At 43.2% G+C, this 24,096-nt stretch overlaps 1 protein-coding gene across 2 annotated transcripts in view; it reads left to right on the forward strand.

Annotated features, from left to right (window-relative positions):
- The window catches only part of LOC138303956 (adenosine deaminase-like), a 289,137-nt gene that overhangs the window by 145,180 nt on the left and 119,861 nt on the right, over positions 1 to 24,096 (forward strand). For both annotated transcript variants that reach the window (XM_069243549.1, XM_069243550.1), the window contains exons 4-5: positions 9,600 to 9,743; positions 18,058 to 18,173. In XM_069243549.1, the coding sequence (XP_069099650.1) occupies positions 9,600 to 9,743; positions 18,058 to 18,173 (260 nt within the window). The remainder of the gene's footprint in view (positions 1 to 9,599; positions 9,744 to 18,057; positions 18,174 to 24,096) is intronic.

Below are 24,096 nucleotides of genomic sequence, written 5' to 3' on the forward strand. Positions count from 1 at the left end.
CACACTGGAAGCCATATTACTGGTGATGCAGAATGGTCTCCAGTCTATCGATGGGAAGATAGACGTACTGAATATCAGAATGGACCACATGTCTGAGAAATTAGATAAACAATCCTCCAGTCTCACAGAAGCAGAACAACACATTTCTAAAATGGAGGATGACATTTAATCTGTCATTACTGGGGTCCCTGAATCAACAAACACAGGGACAATGGTAATGTAAGTGGAGACGATGCTGACCTCGTTGTTTGGTGTCGACAACATGTCCCAGCTGCAGTGAAGGAGAGGGCACATAGATCCCTTATGACACTGCCCCCGTCTGGTGTGCTTCCATGCCCTATCATAGCAAAACCTTTGAATTACCTCAGTAGAGATGCAGTCCTTCAATTGGTGCATGGAAAGATGGAAAGTGAGAGATTGAATACCAGGGTAACCAGATCGCATTCTACCCAGACTTTACAGTGGTGGTCCAGGTGGTCTGCAAATAATTTCTAATAACAACTACAAAAAGCTGACATTCCATATGCCATGCTTTACCCAGCATGCCTGTGGGTTGATTACAAAGAGAAACAGAACATCTTCGTGACACCCAAAGCCACCAAAGACTTAATCAAAACAATTTCTATACAGAAACGAGATCAACGCATGGACGAGACAGATGATGAGGAATCCTAAAGGTGAGTAATCACATTAGCTACATCTCCAATTACACAAGACCTAACTCCTGCTGTAGTTTTACAGATCATGGGAACAGCTGCGAGGGCAAGCTAGGAAGAATGGAGTTGTCTGTTGGGTACGTAGAAGGTGAGGTGCTGGTAGAGGTATGCTGGTCCTATGTTGTGTAGTGCCTCGTTGGTGTGGATCAGACATTTGTATTTAATGCTCTTGTTGACTGGGAGCTACTGTAGGTCTCTGAGGTGGGAGATGTGGCTGTGTCGGGAAAGTCCAGGATGATTCTGGCTGCTGTATCTTGGATTCTTGTAGTCTTGATTGTAGTATCTTGGGGATGCCGGCATGGAGTGCGTTGCTGTAGTCCAGCTTGCTATTGACGAGTGTGTGGGTGAGTGTCTTCCTTGTGTCAGAAGGGATCCACTTGAAGATCTTTTGAAGGTGTCAAAGGGTGTGGAAGCATGATGAGACGGCGTTGACTTGACGGGTCATAAATAGAGAGGAGTCAAGGATGATGCCCAGATTGCGTGCGTGGTCCGTAGGAGTGGTGGGCCACTAGAGTCGGCCCAGGTGGAAAGGATGGAGCTGATTACGAGGATCTCCGTCTTGTCCAAGTAGAGTTTGAGGCAGATGCCTTCCATCCAGGCAGCAACTGCTCTCATCCCATTCTGGACATTTCTCTTGGCCTTTACAGGGTCATCGGACATGAAGAGGATCAGTTGGGTATTGTCGGCGTAGGAGCCTATGTTTAGCCTGTGTTGTTTGATGATCTTGCCTAACGGGCCATGTAGATGTTGAAAAGCGTCAGGCTGAGTGATGATCCTTGGGACACTACACAGCAATTATCTTTAGGTTATCAGTATTCTGACACTCTGTGTTCTTCTGGTGAGGAAGGACCTGCTCCATTCCAGTGCTTCATCTCAGAAGCCGGCGTCATGGAGTCTGGCTCAGAGGGTGGAGTGGGAGACAGTGTCAAAAGCGTCAGAGAGGTCGAGGAGAATGAGTGAGTCCATGCCTCCATGGTCTAATATGGCGCTTATGTTGTCAGTGGCTGCTAGGAGTGCTCTTTGGTGCTGTGATTGCTCCTGAATTGGGATGGGTCCAGGATTTGGTGTGTCTTGAGGAATTTGGTGAGTAGCTGGTTGACAGCCATTTAAGTTACTTTGGCTGGGAAAAGGAGCAGAGAGATGGGCCTGTAGTTTTTTCAGCTCCCTTGGGTCGACAAAGGGTTTCTTGAGTAGCGGGTTGATCTCAGCGCGCTTCCAGTCTGGTGGGAAAGTGGGGGTCTCGAAGGGTTGGTTGATAGTTTGGCAGAGCTCAGGTGCTATGGTGAAGCTGGCCAGGTTGAGGATGTGATGAAGGCACGTATCTGAGGGTTCTCTTTGGTGATGGAGATCAAGGTGTTCAGGATCTGGTGTGGTGCTGGGTTCATGGTGGTATTCGTCGGTGATGCGTGCGGGTTTCATGTGCATGTTTTCTTTCTTGTGGAGAGAAATGTATTTGGCAAAGTTTGTATGCTGAAATGGGAGGGGAGGATTAAGGGTTGTTTGTTCACATGTTGCCAGTTCACTGCCTTCATTGCCTGTCATAGGTCACACTACACAATCTACTTCGTACATCCATGCGACCCAACCGTGTATACGCACAGTAGATGGCTATTACCGGCGGTAAAAAAAACTACATACATGGCACATAGGAGGGCTCAACATCCCCGTAAAACCAGACTGGTCCTTAGATACTTAGAGCGTCATAATATTCAAATTGCTCTCTTACAGGACTCTCATTTGACACAACATGCAGACAAAACCATAGGACTTAAATGGGCAGTTCATCGTCTGGCACCAATGTACTCCACGTATGCTAGAGGGTTGTTGACCTGGTCAAGCATGTGGTCCCTTTTACACTTACAAGTACTCTGGTCGATGATCAAGATCACCTAATTAACGATCAGGGAACATTAGGTAGCTCTTCTATTACACTGATCAATACATACGCACCAAATGTGTCCGTTCCTAATTTCTTCCTGTCCGCTTGGCATCACATATACTCCTTAGCACCTGTCAACATAATCTTTGGGGGTGGCCTGTATACATATCTAGACCCCATGGAAGACAGGTTTGCATTGGTGGACTGGCATGAGAAACAGGCAGTGCGAGTGGTCCGGGAGGGAATGGAGCAATACAGCCTAATACATACATGGCGTCTCCCACATCCGTCACTGCAAGAGGGCACATATGTGTCATCTGCGCGTGCAACAATGTCCAGATTGGACTACAGGCGTATCTCCATAGGAACAAGGGGTCAAACACTTGCCTAAAACACTGAGACCATGCATCAGTTTTGCTGCGCGTAATTACCATTACCAAACATAGGCCCTCATTCTGATTCTGGCGGGCGGCGGAGGCCGCCCGCCAGAATTCAGCCCTCCATAATACCGCTCCGCGGTCATAATACCGCTCCGCGGTCAAAAGACCGCGGAGGGTATTATGAGTTTTTCCCTGGGCTGGCGGGCGGTCTCCAAAAGACCGCCCGCCAGCCCAGGGAAAAACTCCCTTCCCACGAGGATGCCGGCTCGTAATCGAGCCGGCGGAGTGGGAAGGTGCGACGGGTGCTACTGCACCCGTCGCGTATTTCACTGTCTGCTACGCAGACAGTGAAATACTAGCGGGCCCTCTTACGGGGGCCCCTGCAGTGCCCATGCCATTGGCATGGGCACTGCAGGGGCCCCCAGGGGCCCCACGACAATCCTTACCGCCATCCTGTTCCTGGCGGGCGAGCCGCCAGGAACAGGATGGCGGTAAGGATTGTCAGAATCCCCTCGGCGGCGCAGCGAGCTGCGCCGCCTTGGAGGATTCTTAGGGGCAGTGGAAAACCGGCGGGAGACCGCCGGTTTTCCCTTTCTGACCGCGGCCAAAGCGCCGCGGTCAAAAATGCCCAAGGGAGCACCGCCGGCCTGTCGGCGGTGCTCCCGCCCCCGTTGGCCCTGGCGGTTCTCTACCGCCAGGGTCATAATGAGGCCCATAATCTCTGCTCTATTTACATGGAGATTTGATGCAACTGCATTATTGGATGCTGTATTCAGAGATTAGGTCCTTAGGGTGCTCATTGAATATTTTGAAAAAAATATTGGGACTGTTGAGTGAGACACTGTGTGGGAGGCCTCTACAGTCATAATCATTGGGGTCTGTATCAGCACCCAGGCAAGGGTGTTGAAGGCGATCGTCACACAGCTAAAAAAAAAAATTGAAGACGTACTGCACTCACTAGAGCAAGACTATGAACGCCACCCTGACACAAACACCCTGGGGACCATTAGAGTGTACCTGATGGAATTTCAAGATCTGGCGGCTTAGGAATTGCAACACTTTTCCAAACGCCACATCCTGTGTGCATACGGGGAGCGGAGTAGACCAGGCGGTAGCCTTGCTGGCAAACTAAGAGCACAGAAGTGTGTGAAACCTATGTGAAAATAGTGGACATGGAGGAACAACCACACTAATCCACACCAGCTGTGCTGTTGGCCTTTAAAGACTTCTATACCAAATTATACAGCGCCTGCAGATCTGCTACATAGGCTGAGGTAGATGAATATCTAGGGGATGTAGTGCTAACATGGCTGTCTCCTGACCAACCTGAGTACCCCCTACAACCTATAACAATTTAAGATATCAAAGAAGCAATCCGCACTCTCATTAACGTTAAAGCCCCTGGACTAGATGGGCTAATGGGAGAATTTAATAAAGAATTCGCTGAGCTCCTCGCTTTGCATCTACACGCCATATACGAGGAATCCTACCAGAAGCAAATACTACCTACCTCTTTTATTACATGAAGCCTTGATAATGACCCTCTTGATACCAGATAAGGCCCCTGAATTCTGTGAGTCATACAGACCACTAATAAAAATTGACACAAAAATACTTGCTAAGGTGTTTTGGTTTTGCACCTCTAACCTCTGCTCCCTAACCTAGTCTTACTGGATCAGTCTGGTTTCATTCCTTCCAACCCGACTGCACACAATTTGTGAACTATTTTTGCTTTATTACACCAGGTAGACCCTCACATCGCAGACGACAGTGGTCCTGCTGGACACTGCCAAAGCGTTTGATTTAATTGCATGGGATTATATGTTCACTGTCATGCTGCTTATGGGCATGCTGGAGATGTTTCTGCGCTGGATAAGGCTTCTATATAGTTATCCGTTGGCCCAGACACGAGTAAATGGCCACATGTCAGAGGTGATCCCAATCGGCAAGGGAACGCACAGGGCTTCCCCCTGTCAGAACTGTTATTTGCTCTCACGCTGGAGTGCCTTAGCCAACAGAAACATACAGACTCTGCTCTGGGCTTTCGTTTATGGCTATTAAATATCTCCCTCTATGTGGACGATGTGGTCCTATATGTCAGGGACCCTTCAACGCATCGCTCTGCTGAAATTAGGGAATATGTTAAATTTGAGTATTACTCTGGCATTTGTATCAATTGGTATCCATTGGTCAAATTCGCTTATGCCTGCCACTCACCAGTCCACGTTGGAGTTCCCACTAGTCTGGGACATGGACCTGGTTAAATATCTTGGCGCCTGGGTACATAGAGTCCCTTACAAGCTTACAAGCTTACAAGCGCGAATTACAGCAGGGTCATCTGCAAACTAAAGGACCAGGTCGCCGGGTTGTTGACATTGCCTCTATCGTTAGTGGACAGAATAGCTGTCATTAGGATGGTGATCCTTCTAAAATGTATCTACCTGTTCGTCAGTATCCCAATTGTCCTACCTGTGTATTTATTTCAAAAACTGCGTGAGCTGCTGGTTGCATTGACGTGGGTGGGAAACCAACCAAAGATTAGCTGGAACATAGTCATATGCCATATGCTAGCAGGGGCTTCAACGCGCAAAATTTCTATTTGTAATAATTCTGTGTGCAGGCACACTTTGCCCATTATGAGTATACAGCACACAATTACATCCCACACGTTACGATTGAACATGACGACGCATTGCCAATCGCACTTTTAGCTATGTTTCCACAGAAAAGGGTGGGGATCCCTCACTTGGATATAAACACACTGCCCTCCACTTCTACGGCCTGGCGAGCACTAGTGAGGTGGGCTGAGAAACTCCCACTGTATGCTCCAGTGCTACCCATAAAATACCACCTTGAAATATCAGTATCGCAAGAAGACAGAGCGCTTAGGATGCTGAAAAAGGTGGGCTTACAAACTATGGGTAATACATACCCTAATGGTAAATTTGTAGCCTTCCGAGACCTCGCTGAACCCTAAGAAAGCACCCCATTGCTGGGGCTTATATACTGTCGTCCCCACAGAGCTCTGCGCTTATTCTACCCACAATTCCCAGATTACGCACCTACACTTTCCAGATAACAGGTCTTACTCACTATTACAACACGGCAGCCCCTCATAACTAACCTCGACAACGCTGCACAGACGGCAGAGAGCACACAAACACTGGTGGGTTGGAACGCAGTACTTTTACAGCCAATAACGGAGGCGGACTGGAAGTTTTGCTGAATGCAATTGCACACACTAACTTCCAAATGCAATTTGAGAATAATACACTTTGAATTCTTGCATCAGCTGTAGTATACCTCTACAAAATATGGGCTTAATGATGATGCAACTGTGTGAGATGTGGAACTAGGGAGGCAGATTTACTGCATCTGGCCTGGACCTGCTCTTCAGTTATGCAATACTGGTCGCAGATCACGGAGGTCCAACGATTATGGTGTCATATCTTTTTAGGTGTGACCTAGCATTCTGCCTCTTGGGTTTGATTAAAGACCTCCAATGTGCGAACCGGAGATTTGTTTTGGTGAGTCTTCTATTAGCAAAGACAAGGATCGCACTTCATTGGGAGAGTAGGGTCAAGTCTACAAAGAAGGCTTGGCTGTCCGATATGGCTTATTGTCAGTCTCAAAAGGAACTCTACTGCCGAGAGTGTTGAGGCCTAAAGTCAAATGGATCCCTATGACTGCATATATATCAGCGATCTCAGATGACACTCATGAGACAACCGCTGTTGGAGGCTCATAAACATGTACACGAGTGAACTATGAGTGGTATGGGGATAATCCTACTGTACGCATATACCTATCTATATGGCCTTCGTATATGGGTGATTTTGGGGCAGATGCTGTGACTGTTTGTAAAAGATGTTTCTCCCCTGCGTTTGAGTCTTGTTATCTATTGCAAAATTAAATTGAAAAAAACAAGGAAAATAATGCAAAATGTACCAAGAACTAATAGAACATCAACCAGTTGTGAATAATTTACTTGGAAACACAAACACTGATCAAAGCAAATGCTGAAAAATCATTTGATTTAATAAAATGATTCGATTTCTTCACAACCAAAGATACCAAGGAGAAATGATAGTGCCCTACAATGACTGGCATAAATTTAAAGAATCTTCAAAATGATTTGAAATGGTATATGAAAAGCAAGTATGAATATTCCCCATTTATGTTTTCAAATTGTAATGAAGTAAATTACCATAAAGAAAGAAAACAATTGTGAAATAATAAGATAGTGAAGACGCCCATATGATTTCATGCTATGGTATTCTCAGCTATGTTATGTTGCATTTATATAATGAGCTATTGTAGCACTAAACCGGACAATTACGAGGGTGCATGTAAATATGGTCGAATCTGTTGTTTCTTTATTCAATCCATAAAGAAGGGTGGCAGGCTAGTGTATACATTTTTTAAAACCTGTTTATAGGTGCTTAAAACTTGGTACCACTTATTACCCCCTTTTTTGGTTGTGATACATCTTAGCTCCTATGTATAATTGTTTTTCACTGTACTAACCTCTTTAGGAATGGCTGTGTAGTATGGGGAATGCCAGTAAAACAGCATGTTCTACTGATGGACCAGAGCATTTTCATGGCAGTGATTTTTGCTTCCAAAACTGTAGCAGAGGCAGCATTCCCTTTCCGAGTCTCAGCAATCACCCTTTGAATTGTACAATACAAATTTACCAAGTGACTTAGATATCTAATAACTCAAGATAGAAGTACCTTAGCTTGAACAAAAGCCACTAATCCATTTTACTGAGTAATTATGCAAATTTATTAAATCAAGCAAAGATGCTAATTATTTGTAGCTACATGTGAAAAGTAACAACAACTAAAGAAGTTCATTTTTACTTTCATGCTCAAGAAATAATGTATGGTGTTCATAGCAATTTAGGTTTCCCCTAGTAATGTTGTACAGATATGAAAATGATTTAACATAGGGATTTATATTATATGTATTTTTCTGTAATTTGGTAGTAGAGGTGTTGGGACATAATTGTGATGTAGATATTGTTTTGTAGTTATTAGGTTATATGTCGTAAAGCTATTTAATAAACTGTTCAATGAGATATCGACATGATAGTGTGTCTATGCACATTTAACTAAACACTTTCAGTAGTAGATGAATGCCACTTGTCTACTATGAAAATAATATGCTTTTTCTCATTCCATGTATTCCTATATTCATTTTGGTTTAAAAAGCTATATTAAGGAAGAGAATGTAGAACATACCAATATCAAAAAATGATAAATACAATACTAACTAAATAGTCTTTCACAAAACGTAGTTTGTAAAATTAGATATCATAGAATAACTAGTAAATAAGTACACTAAAGACTATGCATACAATAAAATCGCAAACTTTGTATAATAGGAAGCAAACCTATTTTTGGGGGAATTTAATTTTTTTGTGGAAGGAGAGTAGAATAGCTAGGGGGGTGTCCTAGATACAATAATGAACGGACCATCATACATTTATCAGTAAGAAATACAATATAAACAAATAATAAAAGAGAAATTCATAGAAGAATGGCAAGAGCATAGATATATTATTAAAAAGTGTCATAGAATTAACAAAAAAATCTGAGAGGTTTAAAGGTGTCAGGATGTGGAGTTTGATTAGCAGCACAGAGTATTAGAAGTTTGTTTGAATATGATGTAATGGGCTGCCTTACTATACTTCCATATTGTGTAACCCAAGAATGGAATCAGTATCAGCTCCATCCAATCTTGGATGATAGGATACTCTGTGCCACACCAAGCTTTATTGATAATATTAGATGTACTTTTCCAGGTGGCAGTAATGTGCTGCAAGGCAATGCCAAGTAAAACATCAGTACAATTTCTTAATAAAATAATTGAAATGCCATTGTTCATGTAGAGAAAGCAAAAAAAAAAAAGTAAAACAAAAATGAAATGGGGGTTTGAAAGACAAGGTTTATTTGTCTGCACTTTCACTGCCAGAAATGTAAATTATTGGGGAATAAAAACAACATATGTTTGGGATCACTATGTAAACATGAGCAAGACCAACAGTGAGCATCAGTAGTTGGGGAGAATTTGCAAATGGAGAGTGTAAAGTGAAGTCTGCAGATAAATGAAAAATAAGGTCCGGTTAACAGTCCTGGAGGTTTTATGGATTTTAAGCCAAGGTTTATTACAAAGAGAAAAGGACGAAGAGTACCCTAGGTCAGCCTTCCAGAGAGCTTTCCTAGGAGGGTAATTTTAGGAAAGGGGAGTGGTCATTAAAGATTTATAAAGAAGAAAGTCTTTGGGTTTGGTAGACAAAAGTTGTAGCAGTGGCAGATCTGTAAGGTTGCCAGAAGTATTCTCAGGTAAAGTATTCCTACATTCACAGGGTGAAGCATTGTTGGTATGTGATATCATTCATTTTTCAAAACTGTTAATCTCTCTTCTCCATCACTAAAATTATTGTTCCGGAAATCGGGTCAGGGCTCAGCTCACAAGGCAATAAGGCTGATTCTCCTTGAAGATTACTGAACAGTTAGCTTTGGATATATGTTTTACTATGCAATCTTAGTGGTTAATTTGGATTTATTCCAGCACAATTGAAGCCCGACAAATAACCATGTCTTATTCTCTTTTCAGGGGTGACCGAGAAGCTGTGAAAAGAATAGCCTATGAATTTGTTGAAATGAAGGCTAAAGAGGGTGTCATTTATGTAGAAGTAAGATATAGTCCACACCTGTTAGCAAACTCCAAAGTGGATCCTGTACCTTGGGGACAAAATGAGTAAGTCATGCATATTTTAAATTGCATGTGAATATTGAAGTCAAAGCAATGTAGGACAAAAAATGTGTGTGGCTATGGCAAGTTTCACATTTTATTTTTATTTATGTAATTTAAGCAAACCCTAAATTCAGTGGAGGAAATCAGTGTAATGATATGAGCTCTCTTTGCGCTAATGTGCCAAGAGAGCATGTTAGAAAATTCTCTGACTGTGTTGCTTCTGTGTGTCACAGCTGTGCATAGCCTGAGGATAATAGTGCCACAACCATACCTAATACATAAAGAAATGAATATAATATGGTTTTTTTTATCTCATGCTTTAGAACTATTCTTCTCTGGCACAGTACAGACGGACTTCTGTAAATTTCATGTACTGCTTCGTGTTGATCACTTTAGCCATTCTGAGGAAGAGACTCAGAGTGTGGTGTGTATGAAAGCATACATGTGAGTGCAAGTGTGTGTGGGTGTTTGTGTCTATGTTAGAAATGGGGGCTCTGGTTGGCAGTCAGTTTGTACTCTGTCCAAGCAGGGACCCTCACTGTAGTCAGGGTGAGGGAGTTACAATCCTCAGACAACCCCCGCTCACACCCTTGATAGCTTGGCACAACAGGTTAGGCTTATCTCAGAGGAAATGTGTAAAGTATTTGTACAATCACACACAATAACACAGTGAAAACACTGCAAAAACACTGAACACCAATATTTTTTTAAGTGACACAAGACCAAAACGTCTAACATCCAACATAGACAAGTACAGTTATGAATTTTTAAAGATTAAACTTCAATGAAGTGCTTAGAAACACAAATTCTTTGATTTGGTTATCAACGTCAATGTCAAGGAGTCGCATGGATGAGAAAATGAGGAACCAAGCCGTTGCACGGAGTTGGGGATTGAGGTGTCGCTGGATTCGGTGTGGCATCAGTTCTGGGGCTGTGGAGCAGAGGAGTGGAGGCATCGGTGCAAGGCTTTGGGTCCTTGCTGCAGAGCTGTTGAGATGAGGCGGCATTGGTGCGAAGCATCGGTTCCATACACTTCCAGGGGCTCGATGTCTGGCTTTCAAGACATGGCAGGGCGACCTCATGGGGGTTACGGTTAGGCCATGAGGCTGCAGGCGCTGCAGCGGAGTCGGGTGTCATGGATATCAGTGACACAGCACTTTTGGACTCACGGAGTCGTGGATTTCAGGGAAGCTGCGGTAGCATCGGTCCTGCGGGGTTGGACAGAGTTGTTGCACTCCAGCGGGGACTGCAGCTTTCGTTGTAGGTGGCATCAAGGGATCCAACAGCAGCATCAGTTCGGGCGTTGTCTGAAGTCGGTGCACTTGGCTTTTCTTGATTTTTCACCAGCTTTCACTCCCAAGGGCCCAGAAACTGGAGTGGGCACCACCTGATGAGTTAGAGTCCACAGCAAGTGAACCTAGAGGCTGGTAGGTGAAGTCTTTGCTGTCCCTGAGACTTCTTAACAGAAGGCAAGCTCAGTCCAAGCTCTTGGAGAAACCTCACAACCAGGATACACAGCAAAGTCCAGTCTTTGCCCTCTCTAAGGTAGACGCAGCAACTGCAGGCCAACCCAGCAAAGCATACACAGCAAAGGGGCAGTACTCCTCCTCCAGCTCTTCTCCTTGGCAGAGGTTCCTCTCAATCCAGAAGTGTTCTAAAAATCTGGAGTTTGGGGTCCACTACTTATACCCCTTTCTACAAATGAATTAGGCATACTTCAACAGAAAGTTTCTGTTGTTCACAAGATCCTGCCTTGCCCAGGCCTGGCCCCAGGCACACACCAGGGGGTTGGAGACTGCATTGTGTGGGGACAGGCACTGCCCTTTCAGGTCTAACTGTCAGCTCCTCCCTCCGCACTCTATACCAGGAGACTCATCAGGATATGCAGTCTTCACCCTAGCTCCATTTGTGTTACTGTCTGGAGGGACTTCGCAAAAGCCCAACTGTCAGTCTGACCCAGACTTGGAATACACAAGCAGGCAGAGGCACAGAATGGTTAAGCAAGAAAATGCCCACTTTCTAAAAGTAGCATTTTCAAACTGACAGTCTACAAAACAACTTTACCAAAAGATGTATTTTTAAATTGTGAGTTCAGAGACCCCCAAACTCCAAATCTCTATTTGCTCCCAATAGGAAACTGCACTTAAAACATATTCAAAGGCAGTCTTCATGTTAACCTATGAGAGAGAGAGGCCTTGCAACAGTGAAAACCGAATTTGGCAGTATTTCACTGTCAGAACATGTAAAACACATCAGTACATGTCCTACCTTTAACATACACTGCACCCCGCCCATGGGGCTACCTAGGGCCTACCGTAGGGGTGCCTTATATGTACAAAAAGGGAAGGTTTGGGCCTGACAAGTGTGTACACTTGCCAGGTCGAATTGGCAGTTTAAAACTGCACACACAGGCACTGCAGTGGCATGTCTGAGCCATGTTTACATGGCTACTCATGTGGGTCGCACAATCAGTGCTGAAGGCTCACTAGTAGCATTTGATTTACAGGCCCTGGGCACCTCTAGTGCACTTTACTAGGGACTTACTAGTAAACCCAAATATGCTAATCAAGGAAAAGCCAGTCACCAATACAATTTACACAGAGATCACATGCACTTTAGCACTGGTTAGAAGTGGTAAAGGTCCCAGGGTCCAAAAGCCATCAAAAACTGGTCAAAAAAATAGGAGGAAGGAAGCAAAAAGTTTTAAGAGGACCCTGCGAAAAGGGCCAGGTCCAACAAACAGTCTGTCTTTGTTGTAATCTCAGATGTTGGTACTAAATATATATGTCACATTCACTACCGCTACCTTGTTTCTAAATTTCTAAATAGGATATCCATAGGTTGAAATCAGCTCTGTAGCAGTATTGAGAAATCTCCAGGTGCTAATGCACTTCTCTTTACCCAAAAAAAAACCTTTAAATGCATACCTTAAATAAATAAATAAATAAATAAACGAACAAACAAAGCAATTAACAGAGCGTTGTCCATGTTTTATGTGCTGGACATTTGCCAATCTCTACATCAGGCACTGTGACAATGAAAAGAATCCACAGGAGGATGATAGTGGATAGTGCACTAAGCAATCTATAATAGGGCACTTGGAGGACTCTAAAACGTGCTCCTCCTCCGCTGAAAATTAGAGCAAGCTAAACATGTAGTTTCAGACACATAAGCATGAGGACAGGTATTTAATAAATAAGCCAGGAGCTTTAATTTTCTTCTTCGCCTGTTGGAACACTGTAAAGATTGCATAACTCCTAGCAACCCCTTTGTGGCTTGGGCGTCTAAGTGCAGCTTGGTGCGAAAAAAGCCATTGGAAATTTCGTATTCTGGTTCCCACAATCAGCGTAGTGGGATATCTGAAGTACCAGGCACAGTTGTGGTGGCACAAAAACACAAGTTCTGGATTTTCTACTGCTGTATCTTTGATTTTAGAGGCAGGAAGGGTTTATTATGGTGGCAGGAAGGGTTTATTACGGGGGCGTGGCGTGGCCATGAAGAGTGTTTTGAATGCCCACAATAAGAAGCTTATTGGCCGGAACAAGCATATTTTCAGGCAGTTTTTCACACTCCCTCACGTTAGACTTTTCATTTTAATGAGCTTCCATGGTGAGAAAAGGAACATGATTTATCCATTTGATGGCAGTATAGAGATCACCAAAGAAAAAAACAAATGTCTCTAAAGACAACAAAAGAAATACATGTGCAAAAGCCCATTTCTACACAATTTCCTCATATCCATTTTCCACTATGTGTGAGATTTGCATGTGCAAATTTTGATACCCTGGGGTACTTTTGGAAAACTACTGTTACTTGCATTTTCCAGGGATACAGCTTCTATTCTTTGCTAAGCATCAAAAAGTTTACAATGTACCTACAATGCAGAGAAGCTTTCAGAGTAGATGTATAATTGAGCCAGTAGTTTTTTTAATTTGGAGCCAGTCCCTTGTTGATTGCAAGCAGGGATACGGGCAGTGTTTCATGCAGGATGAAAACGGTAGGGGATGTCTCTAAACGGGTGTGGCCAAAGAATCGTAACTAAAAATCATTTTCAAGAGGCGTGGCCTCTGTAATTAAGGGCAAAACCTAAAATAAGTAAATCAAAATCATGTGTTTCACACAGCAAGCCACCTGAACAATTGGGTGTGTTTCTTTGAGTTCTCTTATTGCATCCAACGCTTATATGTGACCAGCACTTTGCGCCTTGCAGCTAGACCATGGAAAAGATGTACACATATTCTGACCACTTTTATGACCCACTGAAAGCCTCTGTGTGAGACTTCTCCTGCCTTCAGCCTGAGCTCCAGAGCTCTCACGTATCACCTTCCACGACACACATTCACAACCTGAACTAATCCAGACCTAGGAGGTAGCTCAGTTCATATCATGACTACACAATGCTTAAAAAAACCTTGAAGAAACACAACATCTGTAAAACGTAGATAATCGTAGAGAATGCAAGAAGTAAAATATGTAAACTGTTAAAACAGACTGCATTGCTGAACTGTACTATTTTAAGGGTGTTTACAGTCATAGTTTTTTTTTTTACTGTAAAGTTGAGGGCGTGAATCTAAGGCCGGTAGGGATCTTTTCAAACAACATGTTGGATATACCATCAGCCTTATTACAAGTGGCATATGATATAATGCACTTGTTATATGGCGGTTGGGATATCTGCCATGTTTGTGATGGATTAGCCTGCTCTCCAAACTCTACATAAGTCCCTCAGTCTCACTTGGCATCTATCACTAACTCAGTTTCACACTCATTCTCACTCTGACCCACTCAGTCTTACTCATTCTCATTTGGTCTTACTCAGTCTCAATCACTCTCAATCATTCTGATTTGCTCATTCTCACTCTGACTTACTTAGACTCACTTAACGTCATTATGTGTTTGGCGGACAGGAAAGTCCGTCTGCAAATCTCCAGACAGGGTGGCCGCTGCCTATGTGTCGACCTTCCTGCTGGAGTCATTAAGTTTCCTGCTAGGTCGACGAGTGGAAAACTGAGTTTCCACCTGCCGGCCTAGCGTGAAACAGGCTACAGCATTATCTCCCACTCGTAATCGAGCTGCCGGCAATGCTGAAGCCAGCAGGGTGCACCAGCACTCAGGAGGGACACTGCACTGCCCATCCCAAGTGCATGGGCAGTGCAAGGGCCCCCCTGAGGCCCCATGCACCTGTTCTCCACCAGCCTTTTCATGGCAGTTACCGCCATGAAAAGGCTGGCGGAGAACAAGGTTGTAAGCCTCACTCAGTATCACTCATTCCTACTCATTCTTACTCACTTTCACTTAGTCAGTCACATTATGACTCACCTTGTCACTCATTCTCACTCTTTCTGGCTCACTTAGGGCCAGATGTACCAAGAAAGCCTTTTGCAAGTCGGAAATAACGATTTTTTGCAGAAATCGCTATTTCTGATTTGCAAAATGAAATTTATCACATTTGCGATTCGGTAATAGAGATTTCTTAAAAATCGCAAATGCTATTACCAAATTGCAAATTGCGATACCGGCCCCATTCACACCTATGGGCCTGTAGGCCCATATCTGCGAATTGTTTGCATTTCCAAAATTGCGATTTCTTAACTGGAAATCGCAATTTCAGAAATGCAAAATCCCAGGGTGCTGGGGGCCTAAGGCCACCTCTGCTGCACCCCAAAATAATTTTTTACAACATGTAAGGTGCACACATGCCAAAAGGGCATGTGTGCTTTACATGTAAATTTTAAAAATGCATTTTAAATGCATTTTAAAAATTTGCACATGGTTACCACCAGGTTCAGCCTGGTGGTAAATAGCGATTCATAAATGCCCAATTCGCATTTAGGGATTGCTTCTTACATGTGCTTTGGAAAGTGCAAATAAGGTATCCTTATTTGTCATTTCTTATTTAGAGAGTCCCAATTTGCGACTCTCTAAACAGGGTCGCAATTTTAAGGAATCGCTATTTTAGCGATTCCTTAAAATTGCTTTCAGAATGCCTTTAATACATTCTGAAACGGCTTTTTGCATTCGCAAACGGGCATTCGCACAGTTTGCGAATGCAAAAAGCTCTCATACATCTGGCCCATAGTCTCTTCCAACCCTACTCATTTTCACTTGCTTAATCGCTCTCTGACTCACCTAGTCTTACTCAGTTTCACTCATTCTCACACACACTCATTCTCACTCAGTCTCATTCATTCTCACTTTGACGTAGTCAGTCACGCTGATTTTCACCTTTACTTAATCTCACTCATTCTCGGACTCTGTTGGAGTCTGACCAACTCAGTCTCACTCTGGTTAATTCGGTCCCACACACAGTAACAATTAGTTACGGTCACAGTCATTCAGACTCACTAACACTCAGTCTTCCTGTCACTCATTCTCGCTCACTCTGACTCACTCCTTCACTGTCTCTCACTTTTGCTCACACACATTTATAGAGAAACAGACATGCTTACACATGAACACACCCTACCGCATGCACATTTAAAATCCTTTTATACTTACCTAGCTGTCTGTGCACGACCCGTTTGGACTCCAACTGTTCCATTAACCATTGGGGCAGCAACACAGCTCCTTTCTGCTTCCAGCACTGGAGCCAAAAATGAAACTTCAAACTTAAACAGTCAGAGGTAACAGGTTTCAGTTTTTGCTCCTTCACCCCACCCTCTCTAAACTCTACGATGAGTTGGGAAAGGATAGGTGACGCACTGATTGATTAGTAGCCAGGGGTCCTAAAAGGCTTATGCCTGCAGCTCCCTTGGCTACCTTTAGCTGTGATGCTTTTGCATGTCACTCTTGATATGTAAGATCTGGACAGAAAACAAGGAGGGCGTAGTCCTGGAGCCCATAAGGGAGAACCATTACTGTAAATGCATTCCAGAGCTCAGAAGCAGAGACTGAAAAAGCTCTGATACCCATCTCCATTTTTTTAAACTCTGGAACATATAGTAGGCAGAGAGACGCTGTTCACATCACTTTTATGGGTTTATGAAAAGTACACCTTTCTTCAAGAAAGGAAGGAAAGATGCTACAGACTGCTCAGTCCAGACCACCCTGCATAGTGGATTGAGATGTATGATTTCATGATAGGCCAGTCAGTAAAGTGATCCCATTGATGTAGCCAAAACAGTGCTTGAGCAACTGTGTTCTATACCCACACGGTGTGGAAGTGGTATAAACATCAAGAGCCATATTAGGCGCCTGGTTTGTGTAGGTCCTGCACCACGCAATGTGGTGCAAGAGTGACACAAACCTTAAGTGAGATTTATGAAGCACCTAAAGAAAACTTGTGTGGCCCTACGTGACTTCATAAATCTCGAGTAAGGCAACGCAGCTGAAATCACTGTGTTACATTACTCTGCGCCGGGGGGGGGGCATTTCCATGGGTTTCACATGGCTGTTCCCATGCAACATTCATGGATTTTAATGCATTCTCAGATTTACAAGAATGTGTAAACCTGGGAATGTGCCAAAATGACATGCCTTCCCAGGAGGGGCAAAGAAAAATGTGTTTATTTCTCCTTGTTTTCCCTTAATGTGTGCTGCATTCTGCAGTACATATAGAAAGAGGAAAAAGCCTCGCAGGACTGTATTGTGCAGGATGCACTAAAACAATCATGCATGCAACGCTGGCATCCTTGCACCATGGTTCAAGAGTGCCTGCGTTGGTGTTAGGCAGCCCATTGTATGTTAGCGCACGTGGGAAGGACAGGAATGCACCATATTGGGTAAATACAGCACATTCCAGCCTTTCCTTACAAAGCAGGGAAGCACGGCAAGGTGACTCGCTATGCTGCCCTGCGCCACAAAGAGCATAAATATGGCCCCAAGAATGTTCAGGATCGACAATTGACACACTGCATAAGTGACACCCGATTGTATGCTAGGGAGGCAGTAGGTAATAATGACACTGAGCCTTGCTGACTGAAGCACCCAGTCGACACAACTTCTGTGGTGGTGGTGATCCTAGGATGGGCCAGTGAATAGCGTGCTGTGCCTGAACCCTTGCACCATCCATTACACATGGTGCCGAAGCAGGATTACCATTTCATGCCATTTGTAGCGATTTGTTCGTGTTTCATTTTGATTGTAGACAAATGGAAATAGTACTTATTCAAATTATGTATTGCTATCAGCGAATAGTTATGGGGTGTTTATTATGTTAGTGGTACACGTGCAGTTGTCATAATTGTTAAGAGTAAAGAACTGGGGGGGGTGTTCTTGTAATTACACAAAGTATTTTGAAAAGGAACAATATGTAGTAGTCTGGGCATTTTAATTGTTTTGGTTTGGTTTATTGACTCCAGGTTGTTTCTTCCCACAGAGGTGACCTCACTCCAGATGAAGTCGTTAATCTCGTTAATCAGGGATTAAGGGACGGAGAAAGGGATTTCAACATCAAAGCCAGGTCCATTCTATGCTGTTTGCGGCATATGCCAAGTAATGAATTTCAGTTCATTTTCTATTTACTTCCATTTTGTTTGCTCAACGATAAAGTACGTGATCATTAATAGATATAAGTATTAACAATCAGTGCATTCAATTTTGCATTGTTGGCTGTAAGCTTCCTTCCATTTAAACAAGGAAGATATTTTGGTCATGCATCATTTCAAGATTAGATATTTCTAGTGTAAACTGATGGCAGATACTGTGGTATTGTTTTTATATTGTCATAAAAATTAAGAACCTGTTGGCACACGAATGTATTAGCTCACTTACATCCTATTTTAAAGTTATTTATCAGTGTTATTGTATTAGTTGGTTATAGTAAATATAAAGTAGGTAAAAAGGGTTAAGGACCTCTAGATCTAGTTTTAGTCCATGTATTTGTATACATTTAAATACAGGATTAAAGTTCTATTTTTGAAAAATCGATCTATGGCCCTTTAAAGTCTTAAATTTGAGTACTGCCAAAGTACAGGTTTACAAATCTGATTGTTCCGTCTCTGCTGAGTGTAAGTACATCTTCTTCGAACAAATGACCCATGTAACTGAGAACAGACAAGCACCACACTAGCTTGTGGGTTACTGTCGGGTCCATATCAGAAAAACCTGATTATTGCAATAGTGCAAATATTGATTTTAGCTCCTAGATATCAACTGGAGGAAATCTCATTATATTTATAGAAAGACATTGGATACGAACTGGATTGTAGTGCCAAATTTGGACGTCATACAACAAGAACCTATTTTATCCCTCTCAATGTATTAGCCAACATATAGCTACTGCCGTGTCAGGCAGGAATGGTGCAGAAAAGCGTCTAAAAACAATATGGGCCTGATTACAACTTTGGCGGAGGGGGTTGTGATGGATATCCCGCCTGCCCGCCATTATATCCTATAGAACTCGTAATACGGTGGGTGGGACATCCGTCTAATTTGGGACGGATTAACCCCCTCCGCCAAACTTGTAATCAGGCCCTAAAAGTTGTAACTGTGCAATAATAAAAGCGCACTTAATTTTAAATATAATCATCATCATTATGAGGTTACTGAAATTTGGATGTATTCACACTTGCCCATGAGTGCTACATGTGAAGGGGATGGCCTATTTTGAAGTGCTCGTGCAGGAATGAAAGGAGTGTATCCTGAATGGTAGGAACATGCACAGCAATAAGGACACTAAGGGCCTGATTCCGACTTTGGCTGGCGGCGGAGGCCGCCCGCCAAAGTCCCGCCGACAAATGACCGCACCGCGGTCAAAAGACCGCGGCGGCCATTCTTACATTTCCGCTGGGCCGGGCGTGCTGGGCGTGCAGGGGTGCGACGGGTGCAGTGGCACCCGTCTCGTATTTCAGTGTCTGCATTGCAGACACTGAAATACTTTGTGGGGCCCTCTTACGGGGGCCCCTGCGGCACCCCCTACCGCCATCCTGTTCCTGGCGGGAGACCCGCCAGGAACAGGATGGCGGTAGGGGGTGTCAGAATCCCCATGACGGCGGAGCGCGCTCCGCCGCCATGGAGGATTCTGTAGGGCAGTGGTAAACCGGCGGGATACCGCCGGTTTACCCTTTCTGGCCGCGGCTGAACCGCCGCGGTCAGAATGCCCTTGGGAGCACCGCCAGCCTGTTGCCGGTGCTCCCGTGGTCGGTGACCCTGGCGGTCACCGGCCGCCAGGGTCAGAATGACCCCCTAAATAACGAATCTATAGTAGTGTTATTGAAATAAAATGACACAATGTCCTATACTGTGTGTGAGAATCTTTATTTGGCACATTAGGGTTTAAGTATATGGAAGCTGAAGATGGCTCAAATGATTGCCCAATGAGAACACGACATAGTATAAGCACACTGACAGGCATAAACTGCTTTAGGATACTGGGGCTCATAGCCTCCTTCATAGCATTTACTTTGAGATACAAATATTGCAAACACAGTCACCAGCTACACTCAATAGATATTATATACTAGGATCATTAGTGAAAAGCAATTGCAAGTTACCAGGGCGCTCCCAATAATTTAATAATATCTTGATGAAAAGATTCACTTGAATGCCAATATGCAGTAAACACATTTCCCCTGATGGCACTAACTACAAAATTACCTTTAAAGTTCAAATGCCGAACTCCACCAATGGTCCGTGGACCAGGACGCTTCACTGAATGTGCAATTTGTCACCGCAAACTAGGACGAGTCTCAGAATTACGTACTCAACACACCATTTACAGGTTGCCAGCATTGTCTGTTTGCTGCACAAAAATGGACGACACCTTTCCTTTATAAACCAATCCTAAGGATCCTGCAGTGGTAGGCACCCGCCTGTAAGTGGTAATATATCCTTAGACCGCTCTGCTTCCAACCTTAAATTAGCACGCTCTGCTCTAGTTGGACACAAGCTCCAACCCCTCTCAGTTGAACTTTCAAGGCAAGCTTTAAATAGCTCTCCACACGTTGTACCGCAAAACCTAACAGTACTCTGCCAAAAGTCAACATCCCCCAGCTCTTGGAAGGACTGGGTTTAAGAGGGTAATATAGATGGAAAATGTATACAATTCATTTAGTAAAGAATATCTATAATGGTTCCCAGGGCGGACCTTTCAGGTCCCTAACCCTTTATATATATTTGACATTGCAAGTATCCCTAATAACTCTCGAATCCAGAAGGTGCTGAATGCAAAATTATGGAAAGCTCACCCAACAACATGGTTTTAGCGGGAGTACTCCTATGTACATTGTATTATCTTATAGGATTTCCGGAGATGCACAGAAGTAGAATCAATAAAAAGGAATCTCAGTGTTCCCAGCTAAATGCGCAAGGAATGTAAACCTTTCGTGTGATAAGCCTAAGGTGGGTTGCAAAAGAATAATGTGTTTGACGTACATTGTGAATGTTAGCAGCATGTCTGTTTAAACATAGATCAGTTTTACAGTATTTGATGATGGATGCATCTTCTCTATTCTTGCTAACTAGGTTCCAAATACAAGTTGCACGGTTTTGGCAGGCTGGTAGGTTCACAATTGAAAAACTGGCGGTAACACTCTATCATTACCATACAATTACGAGTTTCTCCTCATGGAATGGGGAATAACAATGCAGACCAAGTTCTACTGGCAGATTTCCCAATAGTATTCCCTTTTCCGTGGGAATTATTTCTCACATTTGCCACCTGCTCTTAACAGGAGGTACATGTGACCAGTTGGTTGAGGGAAGATGGGAGGATGGTGGGAAACAGGGTGGAGAAGAGGACATGGGAAATTGTAGTCTGGCAGCGGTTGTCTTTAGAGTCTCCAGTGTGCCATGAATGAGGGTCAGGTTAGGAAAACACGTCTGGACCACAATATAGCCTATTCCAAAAGTGATTGTGTCAGCTGGCTCACCAGACTGTTATAATCAGGTTTTTTGTTCCTGCTCATGGTAATTCCAGATGGCGAAAATATGGCCACCTCATGACTGAGCGGTGCAAAATTCCATTTTGGAATTCGGAAATGCTCAAATCATACTTTGAGGAGTTGAAGCACGAGTGGAAATATAAAATCTAACGTGGGGCCTTATCCTTAATAGACAGGTGTAAACAAAACAATGAATGACTGCTCTGATGACCTTAATACTTGAGAGAGGGATAAACAAATGACAAATATTTGGCCAGAAGATTGACCATCGGTCATTTCTGGATTATTCCCAATAGAGGGAATGCTTGAAGACCAGACTGTAGCAAATTGGGTTAATTCAGTCTGATGGAAATGCAATCTTGCTGGCTTTGTCTGGCTGAGATTCAATTCACTTCATATCACTCTCTCATACTCCCTACAAGGTATTTACACTTTTCCGTAGTGTACAGAAATAGGCCACCGCATTTTAGGGAAAGAAATTTATCTGGAAATAGGAATGGATTCAAGAAAATCTCAAGAGATTAAATGCAAGTGCTGGACACGTGTGCATGAAACAATTGCTTACCCTGTCTCTGTTTCACCAAAGTGCTTGATTACAGGCCAAACAATGTCAATGTCATCATGTTCCAATCACCTTCCTTTGGAGTTCATCCAGTTCAGTACAAACATTGTGAATAGCAGAGATTGGCTGTGGTAGCTCCCAGCCAGTGGTGTGCTGGAACAATTTTCTGACTTGGAGTGCTGGCCAAAAGCATTGGCCAACTAACATTATACGATTTCTTAAAAAGATCTTGGTTTTACTGAGTGCAACAAATGGGCAAATAACTTTAAGCAGGGAGGATGTGTTTGTAGGATGGAAGGAGGTGGATGAGAAGACAGAGACATTTTTGTGGAAATGTAGTTTAATGATGCATTATGGTGCAATAGTCTTAAAGATATGGATAAATTGTGTTAGTTTTTTTATTAAAACATAAGTGTTTTTTAAAGATACCATTAATAAATGAGAGTGGATTTAGCCATGCATACATACATGAGTAAAATAAATCTGAAGGCATATTTCAAAACGTGCTGCCACCACATTATTGCATTGTAAATGTATTTAGATAGCGCTTACTACCCCTGAGGAGACGTCGACAATTGAAAGGCCAAGGCCTTTCACTTTTAGATTTTATAAAAATACAACTCATGTAATATACTTATAGGAGATTTCAGGTAGCCCTCTTCAAACATTAGTCTGTCATGTCAAATATTTCTTCTGCCCACTACTACAGCATACAACATAGGGCAATGGCTTGACCCACTTCACCCATTGGCTAACTTCACTGTGATTGATGGCATTCTGCACATTGACAAGGGGCACATCTACACACAAAATAGTTTCCTTCAATTCCAGGTACTACTATAGTAATGTGCGTTTTTTTAGAACAAAATATATTTTTGCTTTTAGCTCATTTTTTATATATTAAAGATGTTCTGACAACTCTCCAATCAGTAAAGGTGTATAAAAACCATGAATAAACAAAAACAAGTATTGACAAAACCAAACGGATAAAGTCAATACCAGACTTATCGGCTTTACCAGAGCTTGTTCATGTTTTTAAACTTTAAAAACCCGCCATTTGTTCCATTAGAGCCTCTACTGAATCCCTTTTTTAACTCCTGCTTAAAACCTGATCAGTTTTCTAGCCATCTCTTACAAATCCCATAATGTACAGAATAAGTGAATGTACAGTGGTTTGTTCAATGTGTTAAAGTATGTCCTCTAGGTTATCATTAATTACCATTGCCCTTTCACTGCATTTCAATGCTGGAGGAAAACAAACCTGAATGAAAGGCCTCATTGTTTTCCACTATCTTTCTAAATTGCCTCCAGGTCTGGGCGTGGCGTAGCACCTGCTGCACTCCTAGTCCCAGCACCTGGTACTCTTCCAGTAAGTGGGACTGGCACTTTACCAACTCAAAGTGCTCTCCTGAACATGCTGGGGGCAATCCGAAGGCCCCCCCCGCCTTCATGGTGATGGACATTCAGATGAGCCCTCAGGGGCCTGTTTGGCCAGACCATGGCTTCTGTTCTTCTGTGTTGGGCATGCATTTGCAAGTGGGAAATGTTTTTGGTTTCCAAAAGTACTTGTGAGATGGGGAGGAAAATTCAATCCTCTTTGCAGCAGCCTTCGCATCCCTAATGACGAACATTCCTGTGGATCCCCAAAAGATGTCTGAGACCATTCATAGATCGGCCACCTCACTGCAGGTCATTACTCATGCTATCTCTTGTCTTGCACTTGTCACCTACATATCATATGGTAACCGGTATGTCTAGTCCAAATAGTTCAGTAAAGGCAAAACAAGACTACAACAATCAGAATTCATTACACCATCACACATGTGTCCAGAACTAGAAACTGTCCATAATGACCAGAAGGGAAGTAGTCACCAGAGTTATTTCCGTGGTGCCAACATATCTTAACATTTTGTGGTTGTTAAAAGACCAACAGTCTGTGTTTTTATTTTCTTACAGCAGTAGGTGTGATTCT

Source organism: Pleurodeles waltl, chromosome 7, assembly GCF_031143425.1.
Source record: "Pleurodeles waltl isolate 20211129_DDA chromosome 7, aPleWal1.hap1.20221129, whole genome shotgun sequence".
In the NCBI taxonomy this organism is placed as follows: Eukaryota; Metazoa; Chordata; class Amphibia; order Caudata; family Salamandridae; genus Pleurodeles; species Pleurodeles waltl.